Source organism: Anas acuta, chromosome 5 (genome assembly GCF_963932015.1).
Source record: "Anas acuta chromosome 5, bAnaAcu1.1, whole genome shotgun sequence".
NCBI lineage: Eukaryota > Metazoa > Chordata > Aves > Anseriformes > Anatidae > Anas > Anas acuta.
Window position 1 is genome coordinate 5,652,514 of NC_088983.1, and position 27,244 is coordinate 5,679,757.

A 27,244-nucleotide genomic window follows, 5' to 3' on the forward strand; every position below is an offset into this window, starting at 1 on the left:
TGAGTTGGGTTACAAGTGGGATGGACTTTCACCTAGGGGATTGCATTCATAGACTCCATGCGGAAAGTTTTTTCACAGTTCCTCCCAGTGCACAGTTTGCCTGTAGGAGAATGTGGCCAGCTCCAGATGCAGCATCAAGGGCGCATTTTTAAAAAACTGTTGCTGCCACTTGGTGCTCCAGGAGCTGCCCCTGTCTACAGGACAGACTCTGCCTGCACCCGCAGCCTCCATGGCCACATGCTGGTGGCAAACAGAGCCTGTTTCACAGGTAGGGCTGTGGCTGGAGAGGCCCCCACAGGAAGCCTCCTGAGTTTTATCAACCCGTCTGCTTGCTGCTGGGCCTGGCTAAGCAGGGACGCTGATTTCCCAGTGCTGTGCCATGAAGTCTGTGTTGTCCTCAGTCCCTTTCAACTCTTCTGGGTTATCGTCATGGTGTCATAACTCTGTTCTTACTGATAAGTACGGTGTCATAACTCTGTTCTTACTGATAAGTACGTTATATTATGTCCTCAAACTATATAGCACCAAAATTTTCACTATGCAGAACAGCTTTGTCTTTGCTAGGTTATTTCTATACAAGATATGTTTTCCCCTAAGGGCAGGAAAGGCTCAGCTTCTCATACTAAATCCTTGTCTAATGCACTAAAGTGTTTTTGAACATTTCACGTTTCTGTTCTCCTTGGCTTTATTTTCAAAAGCACAAAGTCTCTGACTAGAATTAAACGACAACTTCACAGTGCAGGGATACAGCATGTGGGCAAAAAAGTTACAGTGATATGACAGGGAAATTCAAACGTCAACATCAAATCCATAGACACCTTTGAAAGGGCTTCCTGTTTTTCCAATCCTTAAGGGCCAGGCGGTTAGTTCATGCAGAGCTTGCTGAGAGCTTGCTTGCACGAGCAGGGCGGCTTGTGGCAGGGATGACATGTCTGCAAGCTGAGAGCAGGCTTCTTGCTTCAAATCACATGCCAGAAACACACAAGAGCTTCAAACACGTGCCAGCTTCCAGAAGATGGGGCTGCCCTTCTTCTCAGCATCCCGCTGCCTGCGTCAGTGGATGTTTGCAGTGCAGAGGACTTGGGTACAGCCCTCGTTTTTCACGTGATAGTCCTTTCCCGGGCTGCAGAGCAGCGTGCTGTGTTTGCATGTGTTGCTGCTTTGGAGCTGGGCTGAGCAAAGATGGTGGTGTCAGCCCAAAGAGAGATTAAGTGATTGTTGAGGAATTTCTTTATCTCCGTCCTGTGTAAATACAGATTAGAGAAAAAACATTTTCCTTACAGCTGCAAGTTGCTTCTGCAAACGTGAGGGAACACAGTGCTGGGCGATATTACACAGTCAGCTCTGCATGTTTCTGCCAAGCAGGAGGTGGACTCCTAGTAGCACCCAGGCAAATGAGAGCAGAGTGTCCTGCTGTGCTTGCAGCCATCTCCTCCATCAGCAATGCCTCGTGGGCCAGCTAGGTACGGCACCCGTGTGTCTGGGTTTGTGTTGGTCCCAGCTGGGCTTCAAGCCAGCAAATAATCTCCTCGCAGGGCTTAGTCGAGAGCCCAAAGGAAGTCGGGGATGAATTGGAAGAAGCTACAAATGAGTGCATGCGGCAGTATGCGGAGGAGATGCAACAACGCATGGCTCAGCTCCTGGTGGAAATTGAGGCGCTAGAGAAGCAGCAGAGCTCGATGCATATGGGAGGCCTGCTCTCATCTGCGATGCGATCTTGGCAGTTCTGGGCCGGTCTTGGTTTTATTCTCCTCTTAATTTGGCTGTTGTTTTGGCTTCGTAAAAAGTTCAAGGTGTTTGATGACAGCAGCGACGAGGAGAGTTCCAGCAGCGATGAGACTTGGAAGAACCAGCGCTCAACGCTGAATCGAATACATCCATTTGTATTGCAGAGAGCATCCAGCGGCAGCAGGTAAACCTGACCAACTGCTGCCGGCTTGTGGAGGAAATGGTGCGCGGCTTTTGCCGTGCCTGTGACTGGGTCTTTAAGGACACTTTCTCTCCAGTGCTGCAGACACCCATTGGAGTGGGCAGTGCTTTTGAAGGCTGGAGTCCCCGGGAGGGTGATACGGTCTACCACTGCCTTATTCCCATGACAGCTCCTCGTGGGCACTCCTTCCACGTGGAGCAGAACACCAAATGGAATCTGCCATCAAAGGTGTCTCGTATTCGCGTGAAGCTGGAGTGCACGTGCTGGAGGGAGCAGGAGTTTGGGAATATGCTGTGCTTCCTCCACAACCCTGTGGAGGAGCTTAGAAGAAATCAGGAACCCAGCCTCCTACGAACTATGTGCACTCGCTCCTACTTGGATGTGCGTTAAGTCTCCTCCTGGTTCCAGCAGCTGGCAAAATTATCCTGGGAATCTGTGCCTCATTCATCTTCATGGCTGGTTAAATACTGAAAACCAGACGGTCTTGCATGCTTCGTTTGATTGATGACACCGGATCAACCATTTTCACTGAGATGATGTTTGGGGTACAACAAGGCGATACGGACATTTTTCTGAGCAGTGATTACTCCGTGGCTCCCGTTACCCCGGACACAGTATGGCCACAGAGCTGCGCAGTGGCAGAGATGAAGTTCTTCCGGAACATAGCCGCGAATGCCCAGCAGGACAGTTTCCACCTCGGATGCATGCAGCTCTGTGCCCGTATCGCGATAGACAGTTATTTTACCAGCTATATGATGAAGACCGTCGTCATGCACCTGCTGAACACCATCCCTCTGGAAAGATGGCACAGGAGGGAGTTTTTGCAGCGCATGGATGACATCGTGGAGTACCTGTGCTCGTGCCTGAGGAAGAAGCGCCTGGACCACTTCTGGTTAGGAAACGAGCAAATGCCTGAGGAGTTCACCTTGCCTCCGGATTTCCAAACATCCAGACCACCCAACCTCTTCCAGGACTTAGCAAAGGACCCGGATCAATACACCCAGGCGCACACTGATTTCCGTGAGCTGCAGGAGCAGCTCATGAAAATGCTGAACTTTAGGAACTGAAAGAGGCCTTCAAGCAGAGCTCTCCGGGGCACTCTGCTGACAGCAGGCGATGACCTCCCACCACAGAAAGAAGAGGGGAGAATGCAGGACGCAGAAGAGGATGGGAAAACTCCGTGCAGCAACCCACTGCCAAGCGTGGCAAGATCTCCGTATGGACAATCTACCCAGCGTAGTAACCACTGATGACTACGGTGGCTACAACCACAACTGCTTGCCACGTGCTGCAGAGCTGAGCATGCTGGACATGGAGAAGATGCTGCTCAGTTGGCAGTGGGAATTGCTCCTCCGTGTTCTCTCCACAGAAAAACCACCCTTGTGGGAGGCACACCCCATGCAGCTGCTTGAAGCAGAGGCTTTGTTACCAGCTGGACAGTGACCATCTAGCTCTTGCACATTGTCCATTCACTCGGGGAGCGCAGCCTCCCCAAAACCCTAATATATTGCTTGCTTAAACAAATGCTTTGTGTGTGAGCGTCTGTATCACTCTTGGTCAGGACAGGCAGGCATGAGATGCTGACAGCTTGGCTGCCACAGCATCGGGGAGCATTTAGCTGAGGAGCTGATCCAAGAAGCTTCTTCTCTCTCAACTCCCCCATGCTATGTCTGTGGCAGTCTTCCTCTCTCTGCTGGCTCTGAGCCTTTTCCACACCCTACACAATATGGGAAAACGCTTGAGAGGTGTTCTGTAACTGTCATACCAAGAGAGATATAAATGTCCCAGTGCTCTAAAAGCCCAGGGTCCTTCCTCTTTGCACTCATACACTGCAGAACACAGGCAGTTCTTCCATGGTGTGCAAATCAAACGGTGTCCACATCATGTAGCCTAGGTATGGTAGGGCTTTGTTTCCACCCCTGGGGCAGTCAATTCCCGGTGTATTAGACACCCCTCAAAGTAAGAGCAAACTGTGGCCTGCACTCTGCTGCCAAAGGGATGGAGAAAAATGCATTAGCTATCTCAATTAGCTATATCAATTAGCTATCTCAATTGCAGCGTACCACTTGGCTGCCTTTGATTCCAGTTCGTACTGGAGTTCTAGCATGTCAGGCACCGCAGCACTCAGCAGTGGCATGACTTTATTCAGGCCACGACAGTCCACTCACCATTAGACCTTCGCACTGGCCATATGGGACTATGAAAGGGTGAGTGAATCTTGCTGATCATCCCGTGGCTCTCCAGTTGATGAATTAGCTTATGGATGAGAATGGGGGGTCTCGGTTGGTGCCATATTGCTGCCGGTGCACAGCTGTGGTGGCAATCGGCACCTGCTGTTCTTTGACGCTCAGCAACCCAACAGAAGGGTCCTCCCAGAGACTGGGCAACGTAGACAACTGTTTAATGTCCTCTGTCTCTAAGGCAGCTATGCCAAAAGCCCACCGGTACCATTTTGGGTCCTTGAAATATCCTCTCCTGACATAGTCTACGTCAAGGATGCATGGAGCATCCGGGCCTTTCACAATACGCTGCTTTTGCCACTTATTTCCAGTTAGACTCGCTTCATCCTCCAGTACAGTTAACTGCTGGGATCCCCCTGTCACCCCATAAATACAGATGGGTTCTGCCCCTATATAGTTTGACGGCATTACAGTACACTGCGGCCTCTGGGGTCTGTCAGGAATGTCCCGCCCCCCCCCCAAAGGCCGCTGGGGCCTGTCAGGAACATCCCTGTCCACCTCAGGGCCCTTGGTGCCTGTCAGGAATGTCCCTGCTCCCCTCAGGGCCATGCTGCAGTCTGGCCTGAGCCATCTGTGAGGCGAGTGCAGCAGCAGGGGGAAGGCTGGGCAGCACAGGGCTGGGGCACAAAAGCTGCCCCCCAAGGCCTTGCTAAGCCTGCAGCCAGGGCCCAGCCGCTCAGGGCAGGGCAGGTGGCTGTCACCACCAGTCCTGGCCACAGTCCCTGCTGCCAGGGACCCTTGCTGCCACCATCCCCTTGGAAATGTGGTACGGGACGGATTTTCTGCTTCGGCTGGATGATATCAGTTGGTACCTTTGCTGCTGTGTGGAAGAGAAATGTCTCAAGCACTTCTATGGCAACAAGATGGTGCCCGATGTGATTGTCCTGCCACCAGCCTTCAGACTCTGTGAGCCCAGAGGAAGTCGGGGATGAATTGGATGAAGCTACAAATGAGCGCATGCGGCAGTATGCGGAGGAGATGCAACAACGCATGGCTCAGCTCCTGTTGGAAATTGAGGCGCTAGAGAAGCAGCAGAGCTCGATGCATATGGGAGCCCTGCTCTCATGTGCGATGCGATCTTGGCAGTTCTGGGCCGGTCTTGGTTTTATTCTCCTCTTAATTTGGCTGTTGTTTTGGCTTCGTAAAAAGTTCAAGGTGTTTGATGACAGCAGCGACGAGGAGAGCTCCAGCAGCGATGAGGACTTGGAAGAAGCAGCGCTCAACGCTGAATCGAATACATCCATTTGTATTGCAGAGAGCATCCAGCGGCAGCAGGTAAACCTGACCAACTACTGCCGGCTTGTGGAGGAAATGGTGCGCGGCTTTTGCCGTGCCTGTGACTGGGTCTTTAAGGACACTTTCTCTCCAGTGCTGCAGACACCCATTGGAGTGGGCAGTGCTTTTGAAGGCTGGAGTCCCCGGGAGGGTGATACGGTCTACCGCTGCCTTATTCCCATGACAGCTCCTCGTGGAGCAGAACACCAAATGGCATCTGCCATCAAAGGTGTCTCGTATTCGCGTGAAGCTGGAGTGCACGTGCTGGAGGGAGCAGGAGTTTGGGAATATGCTGTGCTTCCTCCACAACCCTGTGGAGGAGCTGAGAAGAAATCAGGAACCCAGCCTCCTACGAACTATGTGCACTCGCTCCTACTTGGATGTGCGTAGTCTCCTCCTGGTTCCAGCAGCTGGCGAAATTATCCTGGAAATCTCTCCCTCATTCCACACAGCAGCAAAGGTACCTTTGCTGCTGTTTGGAAGGGAAATGTCTCAACCACTTCTTTGGCAACGAGATGGTGCCCGATGTGATTGTCCTGCCACCAGCCTTCCAGTTGTCTGGCCCGGTCAACCTCTTCCAGCATCTGAAGCGGGACCCATATGCTAAAGCTACAGAAGTTCGAGGTGGTGCGAGATCAGCTGAAAAGACTGCTGATCTACGGACATGACAGAGACCTTCATGCACAACGAGAGCGCTCTGCTGATGGCAGATGATGACCTGCTAGCACCCTGTGGGGAGCTGGACCCCATGCAGCTCCAGAGGCTGCTTCATGGACGCTTGACGCACAGACTCCTCATACCAAGTGGGCTTGGTTCTTGGCCTGTCCATTTCACTGGGAGCTTGGCCTCTGCAAAGATTCCAATAAATGTCTTGCTTGAACAAACACTTTGTCTGTGAGTGTCGTCCTGGAGCCGCTGGGGCCTGTCAGGAACGTTCCTCATCCCTTCAGAGCCGTTGGGGCCTGTCAGGAACGTTCCCTCTCCTGTTAGGGCCGTTGGGACCTGCCAGGAACTTTCTGGCACCGCTCAGGACTGTTGGGGCCATTGCTCCCCCCTGTCCCTCTGTTGGGACCACTACTCCCCCCATCAGGGCTGCTCCCCCAGCTCCTCTCCAGCACTGGCATCCCCCAGTGTCACTGCCTGGCCCTGGGTGGCAGTGCCTCAGCTCTTGCCAGGGATTTTTCAGGATCAATCTGTGTTAACCAAGCAACAGAAAGAGCTGGAGGTCTGGATGAGAGACAAGAACTGGTACTGGCCAGATTTATGAAGACAATAATGCAGTCTGCACAGCCCTCTGCACCCCAACAATTAGCACCATGAATTTAGACTTTGCCAGTAATCCGCATCAAAGCACGTTTAGTACAGCAGTTGGCTTCCGCTCCAAGGGGTTTCAGCCAACCTGGCCATTTCTTGCCAGTGTCCTCGAGGGCTGTGACTTGGTGTAGTGGGTTTACGTGGCAAGGTTTTAGTAGCAGGGGGCCTTAGGGGTGGCTTCTGGGAGAAGGATCTAGAAGCTGCCCCATGTTTGGGAAGGGCCCATGTTTGGGAAGTGCCCCACTTATGACCTGAGCTGAGCCAATAAGCCGAGCCAACAATGTTCTTTTGTGCCTCTGTGAGAGTATATTTAAGACAGGGAAAAAAACGCTGCAATATATACAGCAGCTGGGAGAGTGAGAGGAGTGAGGAACAGCCTTGCAGGCGCCAGGGTCAGTGCAGAAGGAGGGGGAGAGGTGCTGCAGGTGCCGGAGCAGAAGTCCCCTGCGGCCTGTGGTGAGGCCCATGGTGAAGCAGGCTTTCCCCCTGCAGCCCATGGAGTACCACGGTGGAGCAGGTGGCCCTGCACCGACGGAGCCTGTGGAAGACCCCTGCCGGAGCAGATTCCGGGCCGGACCTGTAGCCCGTGGAGAGGAGCCCACGCAGGAGCAGGTGATGGGGCAGGAGCTGCTGCCCGTGGGGGAGCCAGGTTGGAGCAGTTTGCTCCTGAGGGATGGACCCCGTGGTAAGGACCCATATCTGGAGCAGCTCTGGAAGAGCGGCTGCCTGTGGGAAGCCCACGCCGGATCAGTTCATCAAGGACTGCATCCCGTGGGAGGGACCCCACAGCACAGGGGACGGGAGTGACCGAGAAGGAGCGGCAGAGAAGCCCTGTAGACTGACCATAACCCCCATTCCCTTGTTCCCCTGCGCTGCTTGGGCGTGAGAGGGGGGAAGAGGGAAGAGGGTGGATGGAAATTCTGCAGTGTTTGTAATCAAGAAAAGGAATGGAAAATGGAGACTGTTGTATGGAAGATATGGGAGCATCAACCAGGATTACCAACTCCAACTATGCTCCCCCAGTCATAGACATTAATAGTAATAGACTTAAAGGATTGCTTGTTAAACACTTGCCAGAATTCGGAAAACTTAGATACGTTTATGCTTCGATTGATACCTTTTCTGGTTCTACATATCTATAGGCATACTTGGGTTTCTTATGAATATGTAAAAACAATGTTCTATATATTTAGAAAGTTTGATGTTAGTGTGTGCATGCTGGTAGAGCGTAGACTCCCCGCACACCCAGCGCTGTTTACTTGCCTTTTATATATATTAGTAAATTCAGATTGAGTTGTATCTTCATTTATAACAAGAGCGTGACCTCTGCATCCCCGTGGTCATCCTGGGCAATGCCATTGGACTCCCAGGGCATGGTTTGCCTCAGGTCCCATAAGTCCCCCCTTTAGACTCCACACAGCACACCAGCAACAGACGGCTTTGTGGAGGGTCCTGAGCTATTCTCATTGCCCTGCTGGAGGACCAAAGACAGGCAGCAGTGCTTTAGCTCCAGGAGCGCATTTGGAGCCCACGGAATCAGCTCCACAGCAAAATGCTTCCCGATGCTGTGGCACCTCATGCCTGCCTTTCCTGACCAAGTGTGGTACATACACTCACGGACAAAATGTTTGTTTAAGCAAGCAATATATTAGGATTTTTGGAGAGGCCGAGCTCCCAGAGGGAATGGACAATGTGCAAGAGCTAGATGGTCACTGTCCAGCTGGTAACAAAGCCTCTGCTTCAAGCAGCTGCATGGGGTGTGCCTCCCGCAAGGGTGGTTTTGCTGTGGAGAGACCATGGAGGAGCAATTCCCACTGCCAACTGAGCAGCATCTTCTCCATGTCCAGCATGCTCAGATCTGCAGCACGTGGATGACAATTTATGATCCTGAAATTATGATCCTGGCAGTGTGCTTGTTTTAGTGGGATAAATACATATTCATTTCATTTCCCATGGTTCTCTTGCATATTTTTCAGGTCTCCGTATGGTGGACCAAGGGAAACCAGCTGATGTGATTTTTTTGGACTTCAGCAAGGCTTTTGACACAGTTTCCCATAGGATCCTACTGGACAAAATGTCCACCATACAGGTAAATAAAAACATCATACGATGGGTGAGCAATTGGCTAACGGGCAGGGCCCAAAGAGTTATGGTAAATGGGGTTGCGTCAGGCTGGCGGGCGGTCACCAGTGGGGTCCCTCAAGGCTCCATTTTAGGGCTGGTACTTTTCAATATTTTTATAAACGATCTGGATGTAGGAATAGAAGGCATTTTGAGCAAATTTGCTGATGACACCAAACTTGGAGGAGTTGTGGACTCGAATGAGGGTGGAAAGGCCTTGCAGAGGGATCTGGATAGGTTGGAGAGCTGGGCGATCACCAACCGCATGAAGTTCAATAAGAGCAAGTGCTGGGTCCTGCACCTGGGACGGGGAAACCCTGGCTGCACATACAGACTGGGCGACGAGACGCTGGAGAGCAGCCTAGAAGAGAGGGATCTGGGGGTCGTGGTAGACAACAAGTTGAATATGAGCCGGCAGTGTGCCCTGGCAGCCAGGAGGGCCAACCGTGTCCTGGGGTGCATCAAGCACGGCATCGCTAGTAGGTCGAGGGAGGTGATTGTCCCGCTCTACTCTGCGCTGGTGCGGCCTCACCTCGAGTACTGTGTGCAGTTCTGGGCACCACAGTATAAAAAGGACATGAAACTGTTGGAGAGTGTCCAGAGGAGGGCTACGAAGATGGTGAAAGGCCTGGAGGGGAAGACGTATGAGGAACGGCTGAGGGCACTGGGCCTGTTCAGCCTGGAGAAGAGGAGGCTGAGGGGAGACCTCATCGCAGTCTACAACTTCCTCGTAAGGGGGTGTCGAGAGGCAGGAGACCTTTTCTCCATTAACACCAGCGACAGGACCCGCGGGAACGGAGTTAAGCTGAGGCAGGGGAAGTTTAGGCTGGACATCAGGAAGGGGTTCTTCACAGAGAGAGTGGTTGCACACTGGAACAGGCTCCCCAGGGAAGTGGTCACTGCACCGAGCCTGACTGAATTTAAGAATAGATTGCACTGTGCACTTAGTCACATGGTCTGAACTTGGGTAGACCTGTGCGGTGTCAAGAGTTGGACTTGATGATACTTAAGGGTCCCTTCCAACTCAGGATATTCTATGATTCTATGATTCTATGATTAACGCAGGTTCCCGCCCCTATACGCATGCATACTGGAGTCCTATAGGGGCAGAACCCACCCGTATTTATGGGGTGACAGGGGGATCCCAGCAGTTAACTGTACTGGAGGATGAAGCGAGTCTAACTGGAAATAAGTGGCAAAAGCAGCGTATTGTGACAGGCCCGGATGCTCCATGCATCCTTGGCGTAGACTATCTCAGGAGAGGATATTTCAAGGACCCAAAATGGTACCGGTAGGCTTTTGGCATAGCTGCCTTAGAGACAGAGGACACTAAACAGTTGTCTACGTTGCCCAGTCTCTGGGAGGACCCTTCTGTTGGGTTGCTGAGCGTCAAAGAACAGCAGGTGCCAATTGCCACCACAGCTGTGCACCGGCAGCAATATGGCACCAACCGAGACCCCCCATTCTCATCCATAAGCTAATTCATCAACTGGAGAGCCACGGGATGATCAGCAAGATTCACTCACCCTTTCATAGTCCCATATGGCCAGTGCGAAGGTCTAATGGTGAGTGGACTGTTGTGGCCTGAATAAAGTCATGCCACTGCTGAGTGCTGCGGTGCCTGACATGCTAGAACTCCAGTACGAACTGGAATCAAAGGCAGCCAAGTGGTACGCTGCAATTGAGATAGATAATTGATATAGCTAATTGAGATAGCTAATGCATTTTTCTCCATCCCTTTGGCAGCAGAGTGCAGGCCACAGTTTGCTCTTACTTTGAGGGGTGTCTAATACACCGGGAATCGACTGCCCCAGGGGTGGAAACAAAGCCCTACCATACCTAGACTACATGATGTGGACACCGTTTGATTTGCACACCATGGAAGAACTGCCTGTGTTCTGCAGTGTATGAGTGCAAAGAGGAAGGACCCTGGGCTTTTAGAGCACTGGGACATTTATATCTCTCTTGGTATGACAGTTACAGAACACCTCTCAAGCGTTTTCCCATATTGTGTAGGGTGTGGAAAAGGCTCAGAGCCAGCAGAGAGAGGAAGACTGACACAGACATAGCATGGGGGAGTTGAGAGAGAAGAAGCTTCTTGGATCAGCTCCTCAGCAAAATGCTCCCCGATGCTGTGGCAGTCAAGCTGTCAGCATCTCATGCCTGCCTGTCCTGACCAAGAGTGATACAGACGCTCACACACAAAGCATTTGTTTAAGCAAGCAATATATTAGGGTTTTGGAGAGGCCGAGCTCCCGGAGTGAATGGACAATGTGCAAGAGCTAGATGGTCACTGTCCAGCTGGTAACAAAGCCTCTGCTTCAAGCAGCTGCATGGGGTGTGCCTCCCGCAAGGGTGGTTTTGCTGTGGAGAGAACACGGAGGAGCAATTCCCACTGCCAACTGAGCAGCATCTTCTCCATGTCCAGCATGCTCAGCTCTGCAGCACGTGGCAAGCAGTTGTGGTTGTAGCCACCGTAGTCATCAGTGGTTACTACGCTTGGTAGATTGTCCATACGGGGATCTTGCCACGCTTGGCAGTGGGTTGCTGCATGGAGTTTTCCCATCCTCTTCTGCGTCCTGCGTTCTCCCCTCTTCTTTCTGTGGTGGGAGGTCATCGCCTGCTGTCAGCAGAGTACCCCGGAGAGCTCTGCATGAAGGCCTCTCTCAGTTCCCAAAGTTCAGCATTTTCATGAGCTGCTCTTGCAGCTCACGGAAATCAGTGTGCGCCTGGGTGTATTGATCTGGGTCCTTTGCTAAGTCCTGGAAGAGGTTGGGTGGTCTGGATGTTTGGAAATCCAGAGGCAAGATGAACTCCTCAGGCATTTGCTCGTTTCCTAACCAGAAGTGGTCCAGGCGCTTCTTCCTCAGGCACGAGCGCAGGTACTCCACGACGTCATCCATGCGCTGCAAAAACTCCCTCCTGTGCCATCTTTCCAGAGGGATGGTGTTCAGCAGGTGCATGACGACGGTCTTCATCATATAGCTGGTAAAATAACTGCCCAGCACGATACGGGCACAGAGCTGCATGCATCCGAGGTGGAAACTGTCCTGCTGGGCATTCGCGGCTATGTTCCGGAAGAACTTCATCTCTGCCACTGCGCAGCTCTGTGGCCATACTGTGTCCGGGGTAACGGGAGCCTCAGAGTAATCGCTGCTCAGAAAAATGTCCGTATCACCTTGTTGTACCCCAAACATCATCTCAATGAATACGGTTGATCCGGTGTCATCAATCAAACGAAGCATGCAAGACCGTCTGGTTTTCAGTACTTTAACCAGCCATGAAGATGAATGAGGCACAGATTCCCAGGATAATTTTGCCAGCTGCTGGAACCAGGAGGAGACTTTACGCACATCCAAGTAGGAGCGAGTGCACATAGTTCGTAGGAGGCTGGGTTCCTGATTTCTTCTCAGCTCCTCCACAGGGTTGTGGAGGAAGCACAGCATATTCCCAAACTCCTGCTCCCTCCAGCACGTGCACTCCAGCTTCACGCGAATACGAGACACCTTTGATGGCAGATTCCATTTGGTGTTCTGCTCCACGTGGAAGGAGTGCCCACGAGGAGCTGTCATGGGAATAAGGCAGCGGTAGACCGTATCACCCTCCCGGGGACTCCAGCCTTCAAAAGCACTGCCCACTCCAATGGGTGTCTGCAGCACTGGAGAGAAAGTGTCCTTAAAGACCCAGTCACAGGCACGGCAAAAGCCGCGCACCATTTCCTCCACAAGCCGGCAGTAGTTGGTCAGGTTTACCTGCTGCCGCTGGATGCTCTCTGCAATAAAAATGGCTGCATTCGATTCATCATTGAGCGCTGGTTCTTCCAAGTCCTCGTCGCTGCTGTCATCAAACACCTCGAACTTTTTACGAAGACAAAACAACAGCCAAATTAAGAGGAGAACCCCAAGACCGGCCCAGAACTGCCAAGTCTGCATTGAGTCTGCGCCCTCAGCGCCCGCCGAACGTCCCACTGTCAACTGAGCAGCATCCTCATCCAATTGATACCCGACTTCCTGTGGGCTGTTGACTAAGCCCAAAAATGCCAGGAAATAGAAAGCTGCCCAAACCATGGTCTGAAAGAGAGAGAAGCACGTCAGTGGGGCTGGGTGGGAGCTGGATGGCGGCTGAGGGAGCTGCGGCACGAGCCTCAGGCCCCTGGGGTCAGGTAGGAGAGGGGGCGAGGGAGCTGGGAGGCAGCAGGGACTGTGGGCAGTGCCAGCGGGGACAGCCACGAGCCCTGCCCTGGCCCAACCCAGTCTTCCCCCTGCTGCTGCACTCACCAGTGGCTCAGGCCAAAGTGAAGCAGCGCTTCCCGCGGCTGCCTTTAAAGCCTCCCCCCCCATTGTGACACGTCCTCTGATGTCACCTGCGCCCACACCGCATCACAGGACCCCCGCCCCACCCTTGGTGCCCACCGCACGTCCCACTACCAACTGAGCAGCAATTTCTCCATGTCCAGCATGCACAGCTTTGGGGCTTGTGGCTAGCAGGGCGTCTGTCAGGCATCTTTGTAGCTGCCACAATCGTCGCTGGCTGTGGGGTTGGAAATCCCTCCTGTGCATGCTTGTCAAAGGGATGGTGGTCAAGAAATGCATGACAGCTCTCTTCCAGGCATGGGTGGCAAAGATCTGTGTTTGACCGAACTATTGTCCCGTCAGTTAAGCGCAAGTTCTGGCTGCTAACTTAAAGCTTAAAAAAGCTTTATCTTTACCCCGGACTCAGAATGGCCGCAGAGCTGCACAGTGGCAGAGATGAAGTTCTTCCAGTACATAAAAGCGCATGCCCCGCAGGACAGCTACCACCTCAGACGCATGCAGCTCTGTGCCCGTATCGTGGTGGGCAATGATTTTACCCCCTATGTCTTGAAGACAGTCGTCATGCACCTGCTGAACACCATCCCTTTGGAAAGATGGTGCAGGAGGGAGTTTTTGCAGCACATGGATGACATCATGCAGTGCCTGCACTGCTGCATAGTGGAGAAACGCCTGGACCACTTCTTCTTAGGGAACAAGGAAGTGCCTGACGAGGTCACCTTGCACCCAGATTTCCTAACATCCAGCCCACTCAACCTCTTCCAGCACATGGCAGAGGATCCAAATGTCCATGCCCGGGCACTGCGTGAATTCCAGGAGCTGCGAGATCGGCTCAAAAGACTGTTGACGTTTGGGAACTGAGAGAGGCCTTAAAGCAGAGCTCTCTGGGGCACTCTGCTGACAGCAGGCGATGACCTCCCACCACAGAAAGAAGAGGGGAGAACGCAGGACACAAAAGAGGATGGGAAAACTCCGTGCAGCAACCCACTGCCAAGCGTGGCAAGATCCCCGTGTGGACGATCTACCAAGCGTAGTAACCACTGATGATTACAGTGGCTACAACCACAACTGCTTACCACGTGCTGCAGAGCTGAGCATGCTGGACATGGAGAAGATGCTGCTCAGTTGGCAGTGGGAATTGCTCCTCCGTGTTCTCTCCACAGCAAAACCACCCTTGCGGGAGGCACACCCCATGCAGCTGCTTGAAGCAGAGGCTTTGTTACCAGCTGGACAGTGACCATCTAGCTCTTGCACATTGTCCATTCACTCCGGGAGCTCGGCCTCCCCAAAACCCTAATATATTGCTTGCTTAAACAAATGCTTTGTCCGTGAGTGTCTGTATCACTCTTGGTCAGGAAAGGCAGGCATGTGATGCTGAAAGCTTGGCTGCCACAGCATCGGGGTGCATTTTGCTGAGGAGCTGATCCAAGAAGCTTCTTCTCTCTCAACTCCCCCATGCTATGTCTGTGGCAGTCTTCCTCTCTCTGCTGGCTCTGAGCCTTTTCCACACCCTACACAATATGGGAAAACACTTGAGAGGTGTTCTGTAACTGTCATACCAAGAGAGATATAAATGTCCCAGTGCTCTAAAAGCCCAGGGTCCTTCCTCTTTGCACTCATACACTGCAGAACACAGGCAGTTCTTCCATGGTGTGCAAATCAAATGGTGTCCACATCATGTAGTCTAGGTATGGTAGGGCTTTGTTTCCACCCCTGGGGCAGTCGATTCCCAGTGTATTAGACACCCCTCAAAGTAAGAGCAAACTGTGGCCTGCACTCTGCTGCCAAAGGGATGGAGAAAAATGCATTAGCTATCTCAATTAGCTATATCAATTATCTATCTCAATTGCAGCGTACCACTTGGCTGCCTTTGATTCCAGTTCGTACTGGAGTTCTAGCATGTCAGGCACCGCAGCACTCAGCAGTGGCATGACTTTATTCAGGCCACGACAGTCCACTCACCATTAGACCTTCGCACTGGCCATATGGGACTATGAAAGGGTGAGTGAATCTTGCTGATCATCCCGTGGCTCTCCAGTTGATGAATTAGCTTATGGATGAGAATGGGGGGTCTCGGTTGGTGCCATATTGCTGCCGGTGCACAGCTGTGGTGGCAATCGGCACCTGCTGTTCTTTGACGCTCAGCAACCCAACAGAAGGGTCCTCCCAGAGACTGGGCAACGTAGACAACTGTTTAGTGTCCTCTGTCTCTAAGGCAGCTATGCCAAAAGCCCACCGGTACCATTTTGGGTCCTTGAAATATCTTCTCCTGAGATAGTCTATGTCAAGGATGCATGGAGCATCCGGGCCTGTCACAATACGCTGCTTTTGCCACTTATTTCCAGTTAGACTCGCTTCATCCTCCAGTACAGTTAACTGCTGGGATCCCCCTGTCACCCCATAAATACAGATGGGTTCTGCCCCTATATAGTTTGATGGCATTACAGTACACTGCGGCCTCTGGGGTCTGTCAGGAATGTCCCGCCCCCCCCCCCAAAGGCCGCTGGGGCCTGTCAGGAACATCCCTGTCCACCTCAGGGCCCTTGGTGCCTGTCAGGAATGTCCCTGCTCCCCTCAGGGCCATGCTGCAGTCTGGCCTGAGCCATCTGTGAGGCGAGTGCAGCAGCAGGGGGAAGGCTGGGCAGCACAGGTCTGGGGCACAAAAGCTGCCCCCCGAGGCCTTGCTAAGCCTGCAGCCAGGGCCCAGCCGCTCAGGGCAGGGCAGGTGGCTGTCACCACCAGTCCTGGCCACAGTCCCTGATGCCAGGGACCCTTGCTGCCACCATCCCCTTGGAAATGTGGTACGGGACGGATTTTCTGCTTCGGCTGGATGATATCAGTTGGTACCTTTGCTGCTGTGTGGAAGAGAAATGTCTCAAGCACTTCTATGGCAACAAGATGGTGCCCGATGTGATTGTCCTGCCACCAGCCTTCAGACTCTGTGAGCCCAGAGGAAGTCGGGGATGAATTGGATGAAGCTACAAATGAGCGCATGCGGCAGTATGCGGAGGAGATGCAACAACGCATGGCTCAGCTCCTGTTGGAAATTGAGGTGCTAGAGAAGCAGCAGAGCTCGATGCATATGGGAGCCCTGCTCTCATCTGCGATGCAATCTTGGCAGTTCTGGGCCGGTCTTGGTTTTATTCTCCTCTTAATTTGGCTGTTGTTTTGGCTTCGTAAAAAGTTCAAGGTGTTTGATGACAGCAGCGACGAGGAGAGCTCCAGCAGCGATGAGGACTTGGAAGAAGCAGCGCTCAACGCTGAATCGAATACATCCATTTGTATTGCAGAGAGCATCCAGCGGCAGCAGGTAAACCTGACCAACTACTGCCGGCTTGTGGAGGAAATGGTGCGCGGCTTTTGCCGTGCCTGTGACTGGGTCTTTAAGGACACTTTCTCTCCAGTGCTGCAGACACCCATTGGAGTGGGCAGTGCTTTTGAAGGCTGGAGTCCCCGGGAGGGTGATACGGTCTACCGCTGCCTTATTCCCATGACAGCTCCTCGTGGGCACTCCTTCCACGTGGAGCAGAACACCAAATGGCATCTGCCATCAAAGGTGTCTCGTATTCGCGTGAAGCTGGAGTGCACGTGCTGGAGGGAGCAGGAGTTTGGGAATATGCTGTGCTTCCTCCACAACCCTGTGGAGGAGCTGAGAAGAAATCAGGAACCCAGCCTCCTACGAACTATGTGCACTCGCTCCTACTTGGATGTGCGTAAAGTCTCCTCCTGGTTCCAGCAGCTGGCGAAATTATCCTGGAAATCTCTCCCTCATTCCACACAGCAGCAAAGGTACCTTTGCTGCTGTTTGGAAGGGAAATGTCTCAACCACTTCTTTGGCAACGAGATGGTGCCCGATGTGATTGTCCTGCCACCAGCCTTCCAGTTGTCTGGCCCGGTCAACCTCTTCCAGCATCTGAAGCGGGACCCATATGCTAAAGCTACAGAAGTTCGAGGTGGTGCGAGATCAGCTGAAAAGACTGCTGATCTACGGACATGACAGAGACCTTCATGCACAACGAGAGCGCTCTGCTGATGGCAGATGATGACCTGCTAGCACCCTGTGGGGAGCTGGACCCCATGCAGCTCCAGAGGCTGCTTCATGGACGCTTGACGCACAGACTCCTCATACCAAGTGGGCTTGGTTCTTGGCCTGTCCATTTCACTGGGAGCTTGGCCTCTGCAAAGATTCCAATAAATGTCTTGCTTGAACAAACACTTTGTCTGTGAGTGTCGTCCTGGAGCCGCTGGGGCCTGTCAGGAACGTTCCTCATCCCTTCAGAGCCGTTGGGGCCTGTCAGGAACGTTCCCTCTCCTGTTAGGGCCGTTGGGACCTGCCAGGAACTTTCTGGCACCGCTCAGGACTGTTGGGGCCATTGCTCCCCCCTGTCCCTCTGTTGGGACCACTACTCCCCCCATCAGGGCTGCTCCCCCAGCTCCTCTCCAGCACTGGCATCCCCCAGTGTCACTGCCTGGCCCTGGGTGGCAGTGCCTCAGCTCTTGCCAGGGATTTTTCAGGATCAATCTGTGTTAACCAAGCAACAGAAAGAGCTGGAGGTCTGGATGAGAGACAAGAACTGGTACTGGCCAGATTTATGAAGACAATAATGCAGTCTGCACAGCCCTCTGCACCCCAACAATTAGCACCATGAATTTAGACTTTGCCAGTAATCCGCATCAAAGCACGTTTAGTACAGCAGTTGGCTTCCGCTCCAAGGGGTTTCAGCCAACCTGGCCATTTCTTGCCAGTGTCCACGAGGGCTGTGACTTGGTGTAGTGGGTTTACGTGGCAAGGTTTTAGTAGCAGGGGGCCTTAGGGGTGGCTTCTGGGAGAAGGATCTAGAAGCTGCCCCATGTTTGGGAAGGGCCCATGTTTGGGAAGTGCCCCACTTATGACCTGAGCTGAGCCAATAAGCCGAGCCAACAATGTTCTTTTGTGCCTCTGTGAGAGCATATTTAAGACAGGGAAAAAAACGCTGCAATATATACAGCAGCTGGGAGAGTGAGAGGAGTGAGGAACAGCCTTGCAGGCGCCAGGGTCAGTGCAGAAGGAGGGGGAGAGGTGCTGCAGGTGCCGGAGCAGAAGTCCCCTGCGGCCTGTGGTGAGGCCCATGGTGAAGCAGGCTTTCCCCCTGCAGCCCATGGAGTACCACGGTGGAGCAGGTGGCCCTGCACCGACGGAGCCTGTGGAAGACCCCTGCCGGAGCAGATTCCGGGCCGGACCTGTAGCCCGTGGAGAGGAGCCCACGCAGGAGCAGGTGATGGGGCAGGAGCTGCTGCCCGTGGGGGAGCCAGGTTGGAGCAGTTTGCTCCTGAGGGATGGACCCCGTGGTAAGGACCCATATCTGGAGCAGCTCTGGAAGAGCGGCTGCCTGTGGGAAGCCCACGCCGGATCAGTTCATCAAGGACTGCATCCCGTGGGAGGGACCCCACAGCACAGGGGACGGGAGTGACCGAGAAGGAGCGGCAGAGAAGCCCTGTAGACTGACCATAACCCCCATTCCCTTGTTCCCCTGCGCTGCTTGGGCGTGAGAGGGGGGAAGAGGGAAGAGGGTGGATGGAAATTCTGCAGTGTTTGTAATCAAGAAAAGGAATGGAAAATGGAGACTGTTGTATGGAAGATATGGGAGCATCAACCAGGATTACCAACTCCAACTATGCTCCCCCAGTCATAGACATTAATAGTAATAGACTTAAAGGATTGCTTGTTAAACACTTGCCAGAATTCGGAAAACTTAGATACGTTTATGCTTCGATTGATACCTTTTCTGGTTCTACATATCTATAGGCATACTTGGGTTTCTTATGAATATGTAAAAACAATGTTCTATATATTTAGAAAGTTTGATGTTAGTGTGTGCATGCTGGTAGAGCGTAGACTCCCCGCACACCCAGCGCTGTTTACTTGCCTTTTATATATATTAGTAAATTCAGATTGAGTTGTATCTTCATTTATAACAAGAGCGTGACCTCTGCATCCCCGTGGTCATCCTGGGCAATGCCATTGGACTCCCAGGGCATGGTTTGCCTCAGGTCCCATAAGTCCCCCCTTTAGACTCCACACAGCACACCAGCAACAGACGGCTTTGTGGAGGGTCCTGAGCTATTCTCATTGCCCTGCTGGAGGACCAAAGACAGGCAGCAGTGCTTTAGCTCCAGGAGCGCATTTGGAGCCCACGGAATCAGCTCCACAGCAAAATGCTTCCCGATGCTGTGGCACCTCATGCCTGCCTTTCCTGACCAAGTGTGGTACATACACTCACGGACAAAATGTTTGTTTAAGCAAGCAATATATTAGGATTTTTGGAGAGGCCGAGCTCCCAGAGGGAATGGACAATGTGCAAGAGCTAGATGGTCACTGTCCAGCTGGTAACAAAGCCTCTGCTTCAAGCAGCTGCATGGGGTGTGCCTCCCGCAAGGGTGGTTTTGCTGTGGAGAGACCATGGAGGAGCAATTCCCACTGCCAACTGAGCAGCATCTTCTCCATGTCCAGCATGCTCAGATCTGCAGCACGTGGATGACAATTTATGATCCTGAAATTATGATCCTGGCAGTGTGCTTGTTTTAGTGGGATAAATACATATTCATTTCATTTCCCATGGTTCTCTTGCATATTTTTCAGGTCTCCGTATGGTGGACCAAGGGAAACCAGCTGATGTGATTTTTTTGGACTTCAGCAAGGCTTTTGACACAGTTTCCCATAGGATCCTACTGGACAAAATGTCCACCATACAGGTAAATAAAAACATCATACGATGGGTGAGCAATTGGCTAACGGGCAGGGCCCAAAGAGTTATGGTAAATGGGGTTGCGTCAGGCTGGCGGGCGGTCACCAGTGGGGTCCCTCAAGGCTCCATTTTAGGGCTGGTACTTTTCAATATTTTTATAAACGATCTGGATGTAGGAATAGAAGGCATTTTGAGCAAATTTGCTGATGACACCAAACTTGGAGGAGTTGTGGACTCGAATGAGGGTGGAAAGGCCTTGCAGAGGGATCTGGATAGGTTGGAGAGCTGGGCGATCACCAACCGCATGAAGTTCAATAAGAGCAAGTGCTGGGTCCTGCACCTGGGACGGGGAAACCCTGGCTGCACATACAGACTGGGCGACGAGACGCTGGAGAGCAGCCTAGAAGAGAGGGATCTGGGGGTCGTGGTAGACAACAAGTTGAATATGAGCCGGCAGTGTGCCCTGGCAGCCAGGAGGGCCAACCGTGTCCTGGGGTGCATCAAGCACGGCATCGCTAGTAGGTCGAGGGAGGTGATTGTCCCGCTCTACTCTGCGCTGGTGCGGCCTCACCTCGAGTACTGTGTGCAGTTCTGGGCACCACAGTATAAAAAGGACATGAAACTGTTGGAGAGTGTCCAGAGGAGGGCTACGAAGATGGTGAAAGGCCTGGAGGGGAAGACGTATGAGGAACGGCTGAGGGCACTGGGCCTGTTCAGCCTGGAGAAGAGGAGGCTGAGGGGAGACCTCATCGCAGTCTACAACTTCCTCGTAAGGGGGTGTCGAGAGGCAGGAGACCTTTTCTCCATTAACACCAGCGACAGGACCCGCGGGAACGGAGTTAAGCTGAGGCAGGGGAAGTTTAGGCTGGACATCAGGAAGGGGTTCTTCACAGAGAGAGTGGTTGCACACTGGAACAGGCTCCCCAGGGAAGTGGTCACTGCACCGAGCCTGACTGAATTTAAGAATAGATTGCACTGTGCACTTAGTCACATGGTCTGAACTTGGGTAGACCTGTGCGGTGTCAAGAGTTGGACTTGATGATACTTAAGGGTCCCTTCCAACTCAGGATATTCTATGATTCTATGATTCTATGATTAACGCAGGTTCCCGCCCCTATACGCATGCATACTGGAGTCCTATAGGGGCAGAACCCACCCGTATTTATGGGGTGACAGGGGGATCCCAGCAGTTAACTGTACTGGAGGATGAAGCGAGTCTAACTGGAAATAAGTGGCAAAAGCAGCGTATTGTGACAGGCCCGGATGCTCCATGCATCCTTGGCGTAGACTATCTCAGGAGAGGATATTTCAAGGACCCAAAATGGTACCGGTAGGCTTTTGGCATAGCTGCCTTAGAGACAGAGGACACTAAACAGTTGTCTACGTTGCCCAGTCTCTGGGAGGACCCTTCTGTTGGGTTGCTGAGCGTCAAAGAACAGCAGGTGCCAATTGCCACCACAGCTGTGCACCGGCAGCAATATGGCACCAACCGAGACCCCCCATTCTCATCCATAAGCTAATTCATCAACTGGAGAGCCACGGGATGATCAGCAAGATTCACTCACCCTTTCATAGTCCCATATGGCCAGTGCGAAGGTCTAATGGTGAGTGGACTGTTGTGGCCTGAATAAAGTCATGCCACTGCTGAGTGCTGCGGTGCCTGACATGCTAGAACTCCAGTACGAACTGGAATCAAAGGCAGCCAAGTGGTACGCTGCAATTGAGATAGATAATTGATATAGCTAATTGAGATAGCTAATGCATTTTTCTCCATCCCTTTGGCAGCAGAGTGCAGGCCACAGTTTGCTCTTACTTTGAGGGGTGTCTAATACACCGGGAATCGACTGCCCCAGGGGTGGAAACAAAGCCCTACCATACCTAGACTACATGATGTGGACACCGTTTGATTTGCACACCATGGAAGAACTGCCTGTGTTCTGCAGTGTATGAGTGCAAAGAGGAAGGACCCTGGGCTTTTAGAGCACTGGGACATTTATATCTCTCTTGGTATGACAGTTACAGAACACCTCTCAAGCGTTTTCCCATATTGTGTAGGGTGTGGAAAAGGCTCAGAGCCAGCAGAGAGAGGAAGACTGACACAGACATAGCATGGGGGAGTTGAGAGAGAAGAAGCTTCTTGGATCAGCTCCTCAGCAAAATGCTCCCCGATGCTGTGGCAGTCAAGCTGTCAGCATCTCATGCCTGCCTGTCCTGACCAAGAGTGATACAGACGCTCACACACAAAGCATTTGTTTAAGCAAGCAATATATTAGGGTTTTGGAGAGGCCGAGCTCCCGGAGTGAATGGACAATGTGCAAGAGCTAGATGGTCACTGTCCAGCTGGTAACAAAGCCTCTGCTTCAAGCAGCTGCATGGGGTGTGCCTCCCGCAAGGGTGGTTTTGCTGTGGAGAGAACACGGAGGAGCAATTCCCACTGCCAACTGAGCAGCATCTTCTCCATGTCCAGCATGCTCAGCTCTGCAGCACGTGGCAAGCAGTTGTGGTTGTAGCCACCGTAGTCATCAGTGGTTACTACGCTTGGTAGATTGTCCATACGGGGATCTTGCCACGCTTGGCAGTGGGTTGCTGCATGGAGTTTTCCCATCCTCTTCTGCGTCCTGCGTTCTCCCCTCTTCTTTCTGTGGTGGGAGGTCATCGCCTGCTGTCAGCAGAGTACCCCGGAGAGCTCTGCATGAAGGCCTCTCTCAGTTCCCAAAGTTCAGCATTTTCATGAGCTGCTCTTGCAGCTCACGGAAATCAGTGTGCGCCTGGGTGTATTGATCTGGGTCCTTTGCTAAGTCCTGGAAGAGGTTGGGTGGTCTGGATGTTTGGAAATCCAGAGGCAAGATGAACTCCTCAGGCATTTGCTCGTTTCCTAACCAGAAGTGGTCCAGGCGCTTCTTCCTCAGGCACGAGCGCAGGTACTCCACGACGTCATCCATGCGCTGCAAAAACTCCCTCCTGTGCCATCTTTCCAGAGGGATGGTGTTCAGCAGGTGCATGACGACGGTCTTCATCATATAGCTGGTAAAATAACTGCCCAGCACGATACGGGCACAGAGCTGCATGCATCCGAGGTGGAAACTGTCCTGCTGGGCATTCGCGGCTATGTTCCGGAAGAACTTCATCTCTGCCACTGCGCAGCTCTGTGGCCATACTGTGTCCGGGGTAACGGGAGCCTCAGAGTAATCGCTGCTCAGAAAAATGTCCGTATCACCTTGTTGTACCCCAAACATCATCTCAATGAATACGGTTGATCCGGTGTCATCAATCAAACGAAGCATGCAAGACCGTCTGGTTTTCAGTACTTTAACCAGCCATGAAGATGAATGAGGCACAGATTCCCAGGATAATTTTGCCAGCTGCTGGAACCAGGAGGAGACTTTACGCACATCCAAGTAGGAGCGAGTGCACATAGTTCGTAGGAGGCTGGGTTCCTGATTTCTTCTCAGCTCCTCCACAGGGTTGTGGAGGAAGCACAGCATATTCCCAAACTCCTGCTCCCTCCAGCACGTGCACTCCAGCTTCACGCGAATACGAGACACCTTTGATGGCAGATTCCATTTGGTGTTCTGCTCCACGTGGAAGGAGTGCCCACGAGGAGCTGTCATGGGAATAAGGCAGCGGTAGACCGTATCACCCTCCCGGGGACTCCAGCCTTCAAAAGCACTGCCCACTCCAATGGGTGTCTGCAGCACTGGAGAGAAAGTGTCCTTAAAGACCCAGTCACAGGCACGGCAAAAGCCGCGCACCATTTCCTCCACAAGCCGGCAGTAGTTGGTCAGGTTTACCTGCTGCCGCTGGATGCTCTCTGCAATAAAAATGGCTGCATTCGATTCATCATTGAGCGCTGGTTCTTCCAAGTCCTCGTCGCTGCTGTCATCAAACACCTCGAACTTTTTACGAAGACAAAACAACAGCCAAATTAAGAGGAGAACCCCAAGACCGGCCCAGAACTGCCAAGTCTGCATTGAGTCTGCGCCCTCAGCGCCCGCCGAACGTCCCACTGTCAACTGAGCAGCATCCTCATCCAATTGATACCCGACTTCCTGTGGGCTGTTGACTAAGCCCAAAAATGCCAGGAAATAGAAAGCTGCCCAAACCATGGTCTGAAAGAGAGAGAAGCACGTCAGTGGGGCTGGGTGGGAGCTGGATGGCGGCTGAGGGAGCTGCGGCACGAGCCTCAGGCCCCTGGGGTCAGGTAGGAGAGGGGGCGAGGGAGCTGGGAGGCAGCAGGGACTGTGGGCAGTGCCAGCGGGGACAGCCACGAGCCCTGCCCTGGCCCAACCCAGTCTTCCCCCTGCTGCTGCACTCACCAGTGGCTCAGGCCAAAGTGAAGCAGCGCTTCCCGCGGCTGCCTTTAAAGCCTCCCCCCCCATTGTGACACGTCCTCTGATGTCACCTGCGCCCACACCGCATCACAGGACCCCCGCCCCACCCTTGGTGCCCACCGCACGTCCCACTACCAACTGAGCAGCAATTTCTCCATGTCCAGCATGCACAGCTTTGGGGCTTGTGGCTAGCAGGGCGTCTGTCAGGCATCTTTGTAGCTGCCACAATCGTCGCTGGCTGTGGGGTTGGAAATCCCTCCTGTGCATGCTTGTCAAAGGGATGGTGGTCAAGAAATGCATGACAGCTCTCTTCCAGGCATGGGTGGCAAAGATCTGTGTTTGACCGAACTATTGTCCCGTCAGTTAAGCGCAAGTTCTGGCTGCTAACTTAAAGCTTAAAAAAGCTTTATCTTTACCCCGGACTCAGAATGGCCGCAGAGCTGCACAGTGGCAGAGATGAAGTTCTTCCAGTACATAAAAGCGCATGCCCCGCAGGACAGCTACCACCTCAGACGCATGCAGCTCTGTGCCCGTATCGTGGTGGGCAATGATTTTACCCCCTATGTCTTGAAGACAGTCGTCATGCACCTGCTGAACACCATCCCTTTGGAAAGATGGTGCAGGAGGGAGTTTTTGCAGCACATGGATGACATCATGCAGTGCCTGCACTGCTGCATAGTGGAGAAACGCCTGGACCACTTCTTCTTAGGGAACAAGGAAGTGCCTGACGAGGTCACCTTGCACCCAGATTTCCTAACATCCAGCCCACTCAACCTCTTCCAGCACATGGCAGAGGATCCAAATGTCCATGCCCGGGCACTGCGTGAATTCCAGGAGCTGCGAGATCGGCTCAAAAGACTGTTGACGTTTGGGAACTGAGAGAGGCCTTAAAGCAGAGCTCTCTGGGGCACTCTGCTGACAGCAGGCGATGACCTCCCACCACAGAAAGAAGAGGGGAGAACGCAGGACACAAAAGAGGATGGGAAAACTCCGTGCAGCAACCCACTGCCAAGCGTGGCAAGATCCCCGTGTGGACGATCTACCAAGCGTAGTAACCACTGATGATTACAGTGGCTACAACCACAACTGCTTACCACGTGCTGCAGAGCTGAGCATGCTGGACATGGAGAAGATGCTGCTCAGTTGGCAGTGGGAATTGCTCCTCCGTGTTCTCTCCACAGCAAAACCACCCTTGCGGGAGGCACACCCCATGCAGCTGCTTGAAGCAGAGGCTTTGTTACCAGCTGGACAGTGACCATCTAGCTCTTGCACATTGTCCATTCACTCCGGGAGCTCGGCCTCCCCAAAACCCTAATATATTGCTTGCTTAAACAAATGCTTTGTCCGTGAGTGTCTGTATCACTCTTGGTCAGGAAAGGCAGGCATGTGATGCTGAAAGCTTGGCTGCCACAGCATCGGGGTGCATTTTGCTGAGGAGCTGATCCAAGAAGCTTCTTCTCTCTCAACTCCCCCATGCTATGTCTGTGGCAGTCTTCCTCTCTCTGCTGGCTCTGAGCCTTTTCCACACCCTACACAATATGGGAAAACACTTGAGAGGTGTTCTGTAACTGTCATACCAAGAGAGATATAAATGTCCCAGTGCTCTAAAAGCCCAGGGTCCTTCCTCTTTGCACTCATACACTGCAGAACACAGGCAGTTCTTCCATGGTGTGCAAATCAAATGGTGTCCACATCATGTAGTCTAGGTATGGTAGGGCTTTGTTTCCACCCCTGGGGCAGTCGATTCCCAGTGTATTAGACACCCCTCAAAGTAAGAGCAAACTGTGGCCTGCACTCTGCTGCCAAAGGGATGGAGAAAAATGCATTAGCTATCTCAATTAGCTATATCAATTATCTATCTCAATTGCAGCGTACCACTTGGCTGCCTTTGATTCCAGTTCGTACTGGAGTTCTAGCATGTCAGGCACCGCAGCACTCAGCAGTGGCATGACTTTATTCAGGCCACGACAGTCCACTCACCATTAGACCTTCGCACTGGCCATATGGGACTATGAAAGGGTGAGTGAATCTTGCTGATCATCCCGTGGCTCTCCAGTTGATGAATTAGCTTATGGATGAGAATGGGGGGTCTCGGTTGGTGCCATATTGCTGCCGGTGCACAGCTGTGGTGGCAATCGGCACCTGCTGTTCTTTGACGCTCAGCAACCCAACAGAAGGGTCCTCCCAGAGACTGGGCAACGTAGACAACTGTTTAGTGTCCTCTGTCTCTAAGGCAGCTATGCCAAAAGCCCACCGGTACCATTTTGGGTCCTTGAAATATCTTCTCCTGAGATAGTCTATGTCAAGGATGCATGGAGCATCCGGGCCTGTCACAATACGCTGCTTTTGCCACTTATTTCCAGTTAGACTCGCTTCATCCTCCAGTACAGTTAACTGCTGGGATCCCCCTGTCACCCCATAAATACAGATGGGTTCTGCCCCTATATAGTTTGATGGCATTACAGTACACTGCGGCCTCTGGGGTCTGTCAGGAATGTCCCGCCCCCCCCCCCAAAGGCCGCTGGGGCCTGTCAGGAACATCCCTGTCCACCTCAGGGCCCTTGGTGCCTGTCAGGAATGTCCCTGCTCCCCTCAGGGCCATGCTGCAGTCTGGCCTGAGCCATCTGTGAGGCGAGTGCAGCAGCAGGGGGAAGGCTGGGCAGCACAGGTCTGGGGCACAAAAGCTGCCCCCCGAGGCCTTGCTAAGCCTGCAGCCAGGGCCCAGCCGCTCAGGGCAGGGCAGGTGGCTGTCACCACCAGTCCTGGCCACAGTCCCTGATGCCAGGGACCCTTGCTGCCACCATCCCCTTGGAAATGTGGTACGGGACGGATTTTCTGCTTCGGCTGGATGATATCAGTTGGTACCTTTGCTGCTGTGTGGAAGAGAAATGTCTCAAGCACTTCTATGGCAACAAGATGGTGCCCGATGTGATTGTCCTGCCACCAGCCTTCAGACTCTGTGAGCCCAGAGGAAGTCGGGGATGAATTGGATGAAGCT

General features: G+C 52.8%; 3 protein-coding genes and 1 pseudogene across 3 annotated transcripts; 2 read left to right on the top strand and 2 right to left on the bottom strand.

The window, feature by feature from the left end:
- Window positions 1–1,948: 1,948 nt before the first annotated feature.
- On the top strand, window positions 1,949–2,997 carry LOC137857229 (inositol 1,4,5-trisphosphate receptor-interacting protein-like 1; annotated as a pseudogene).
- Window positions 2,998–11,546: 8,549 nt separating this feature from the next.
- LOC137857230 (inositol 1,4,5-trisphosphate receptor-interacting protein-like 1) lies at window positions 11,547–12,947 on the bottom strand. The gene has a single exon (XM_068683455.1). It carries the CDS (start codon window positions 12,945–12,947, stop codon window positions 11,547–11,549), a length of 1,401 nt encoding a protein of 466 aa, XP_068539556.1.
- A 9,673-nt stretch (window positions 12,948–22,620) lies between these two features.
- Window positions 22,621–23,886, bottom strand: LOC137857242 (inositol 1,4,5-trisphosphate receptor-interacting protein-like 1). The gene has a single exon (XM_068683477.1). It carries the CDS (start codon window positions 23,884–23,886, stop codon window positions 22,621–22,623), a length of 1,266 nt encoding a protein of 421 aa, XP_068539578.1.
- Window positions 23,887–23,990: 104 nt separating this feature from the next.
- LOC137857243 (inositol 1,4,5-trisphosphate receptor-interacting protein-like 1) lies at window positions 23,991–25,125 on the top strand. Its single transcript, XM_068683479.1, has 2 exons — window positions 23,991–24,022; window positions 24,651–25,125. The coding sequence occupies exons 1-2, from the start codon at window positions 23,991–23,993 to the stop codon at window positions 25,123–25,125; spliced, it is 507 nt and encodes a 168-aa protein (XP_068539580.1).
- Window positions 25,126–27,244: the final 2,119 nt, after the last annotated feature.

Bases quoted from the DNA above. Each gene is read 5' to 3' on its own strand.
- LOC137857230 (XM_068683455.1), bottom strand. From the start codon at position 12,947: ATGGTTTGGGCAGCTTTCTATTTCCTGGCATTTTTGGGCTTAGTCAAC.
- LOC137857242 (XM_068683477.1), bottom strand. From the start codon at position 23,886: ATGCAGACTTGGCAGTTCTGGGCCGGTCTTGGGGTTCTCCTCTTAATT.
- LOC137857243 (XM_068683479.1), top strand. From the start codon at position 23,991: ATGCCAGGAAATAGAAAGCTGCCCAAACCATG. The intron at 24,023-24,650 runs GTCTGAAAGAGA...AGCTTAAAAAAG, and splicing joins AGAAAGCTGCCCAAACCATG to CTTTATCTTTACCCCGGACT.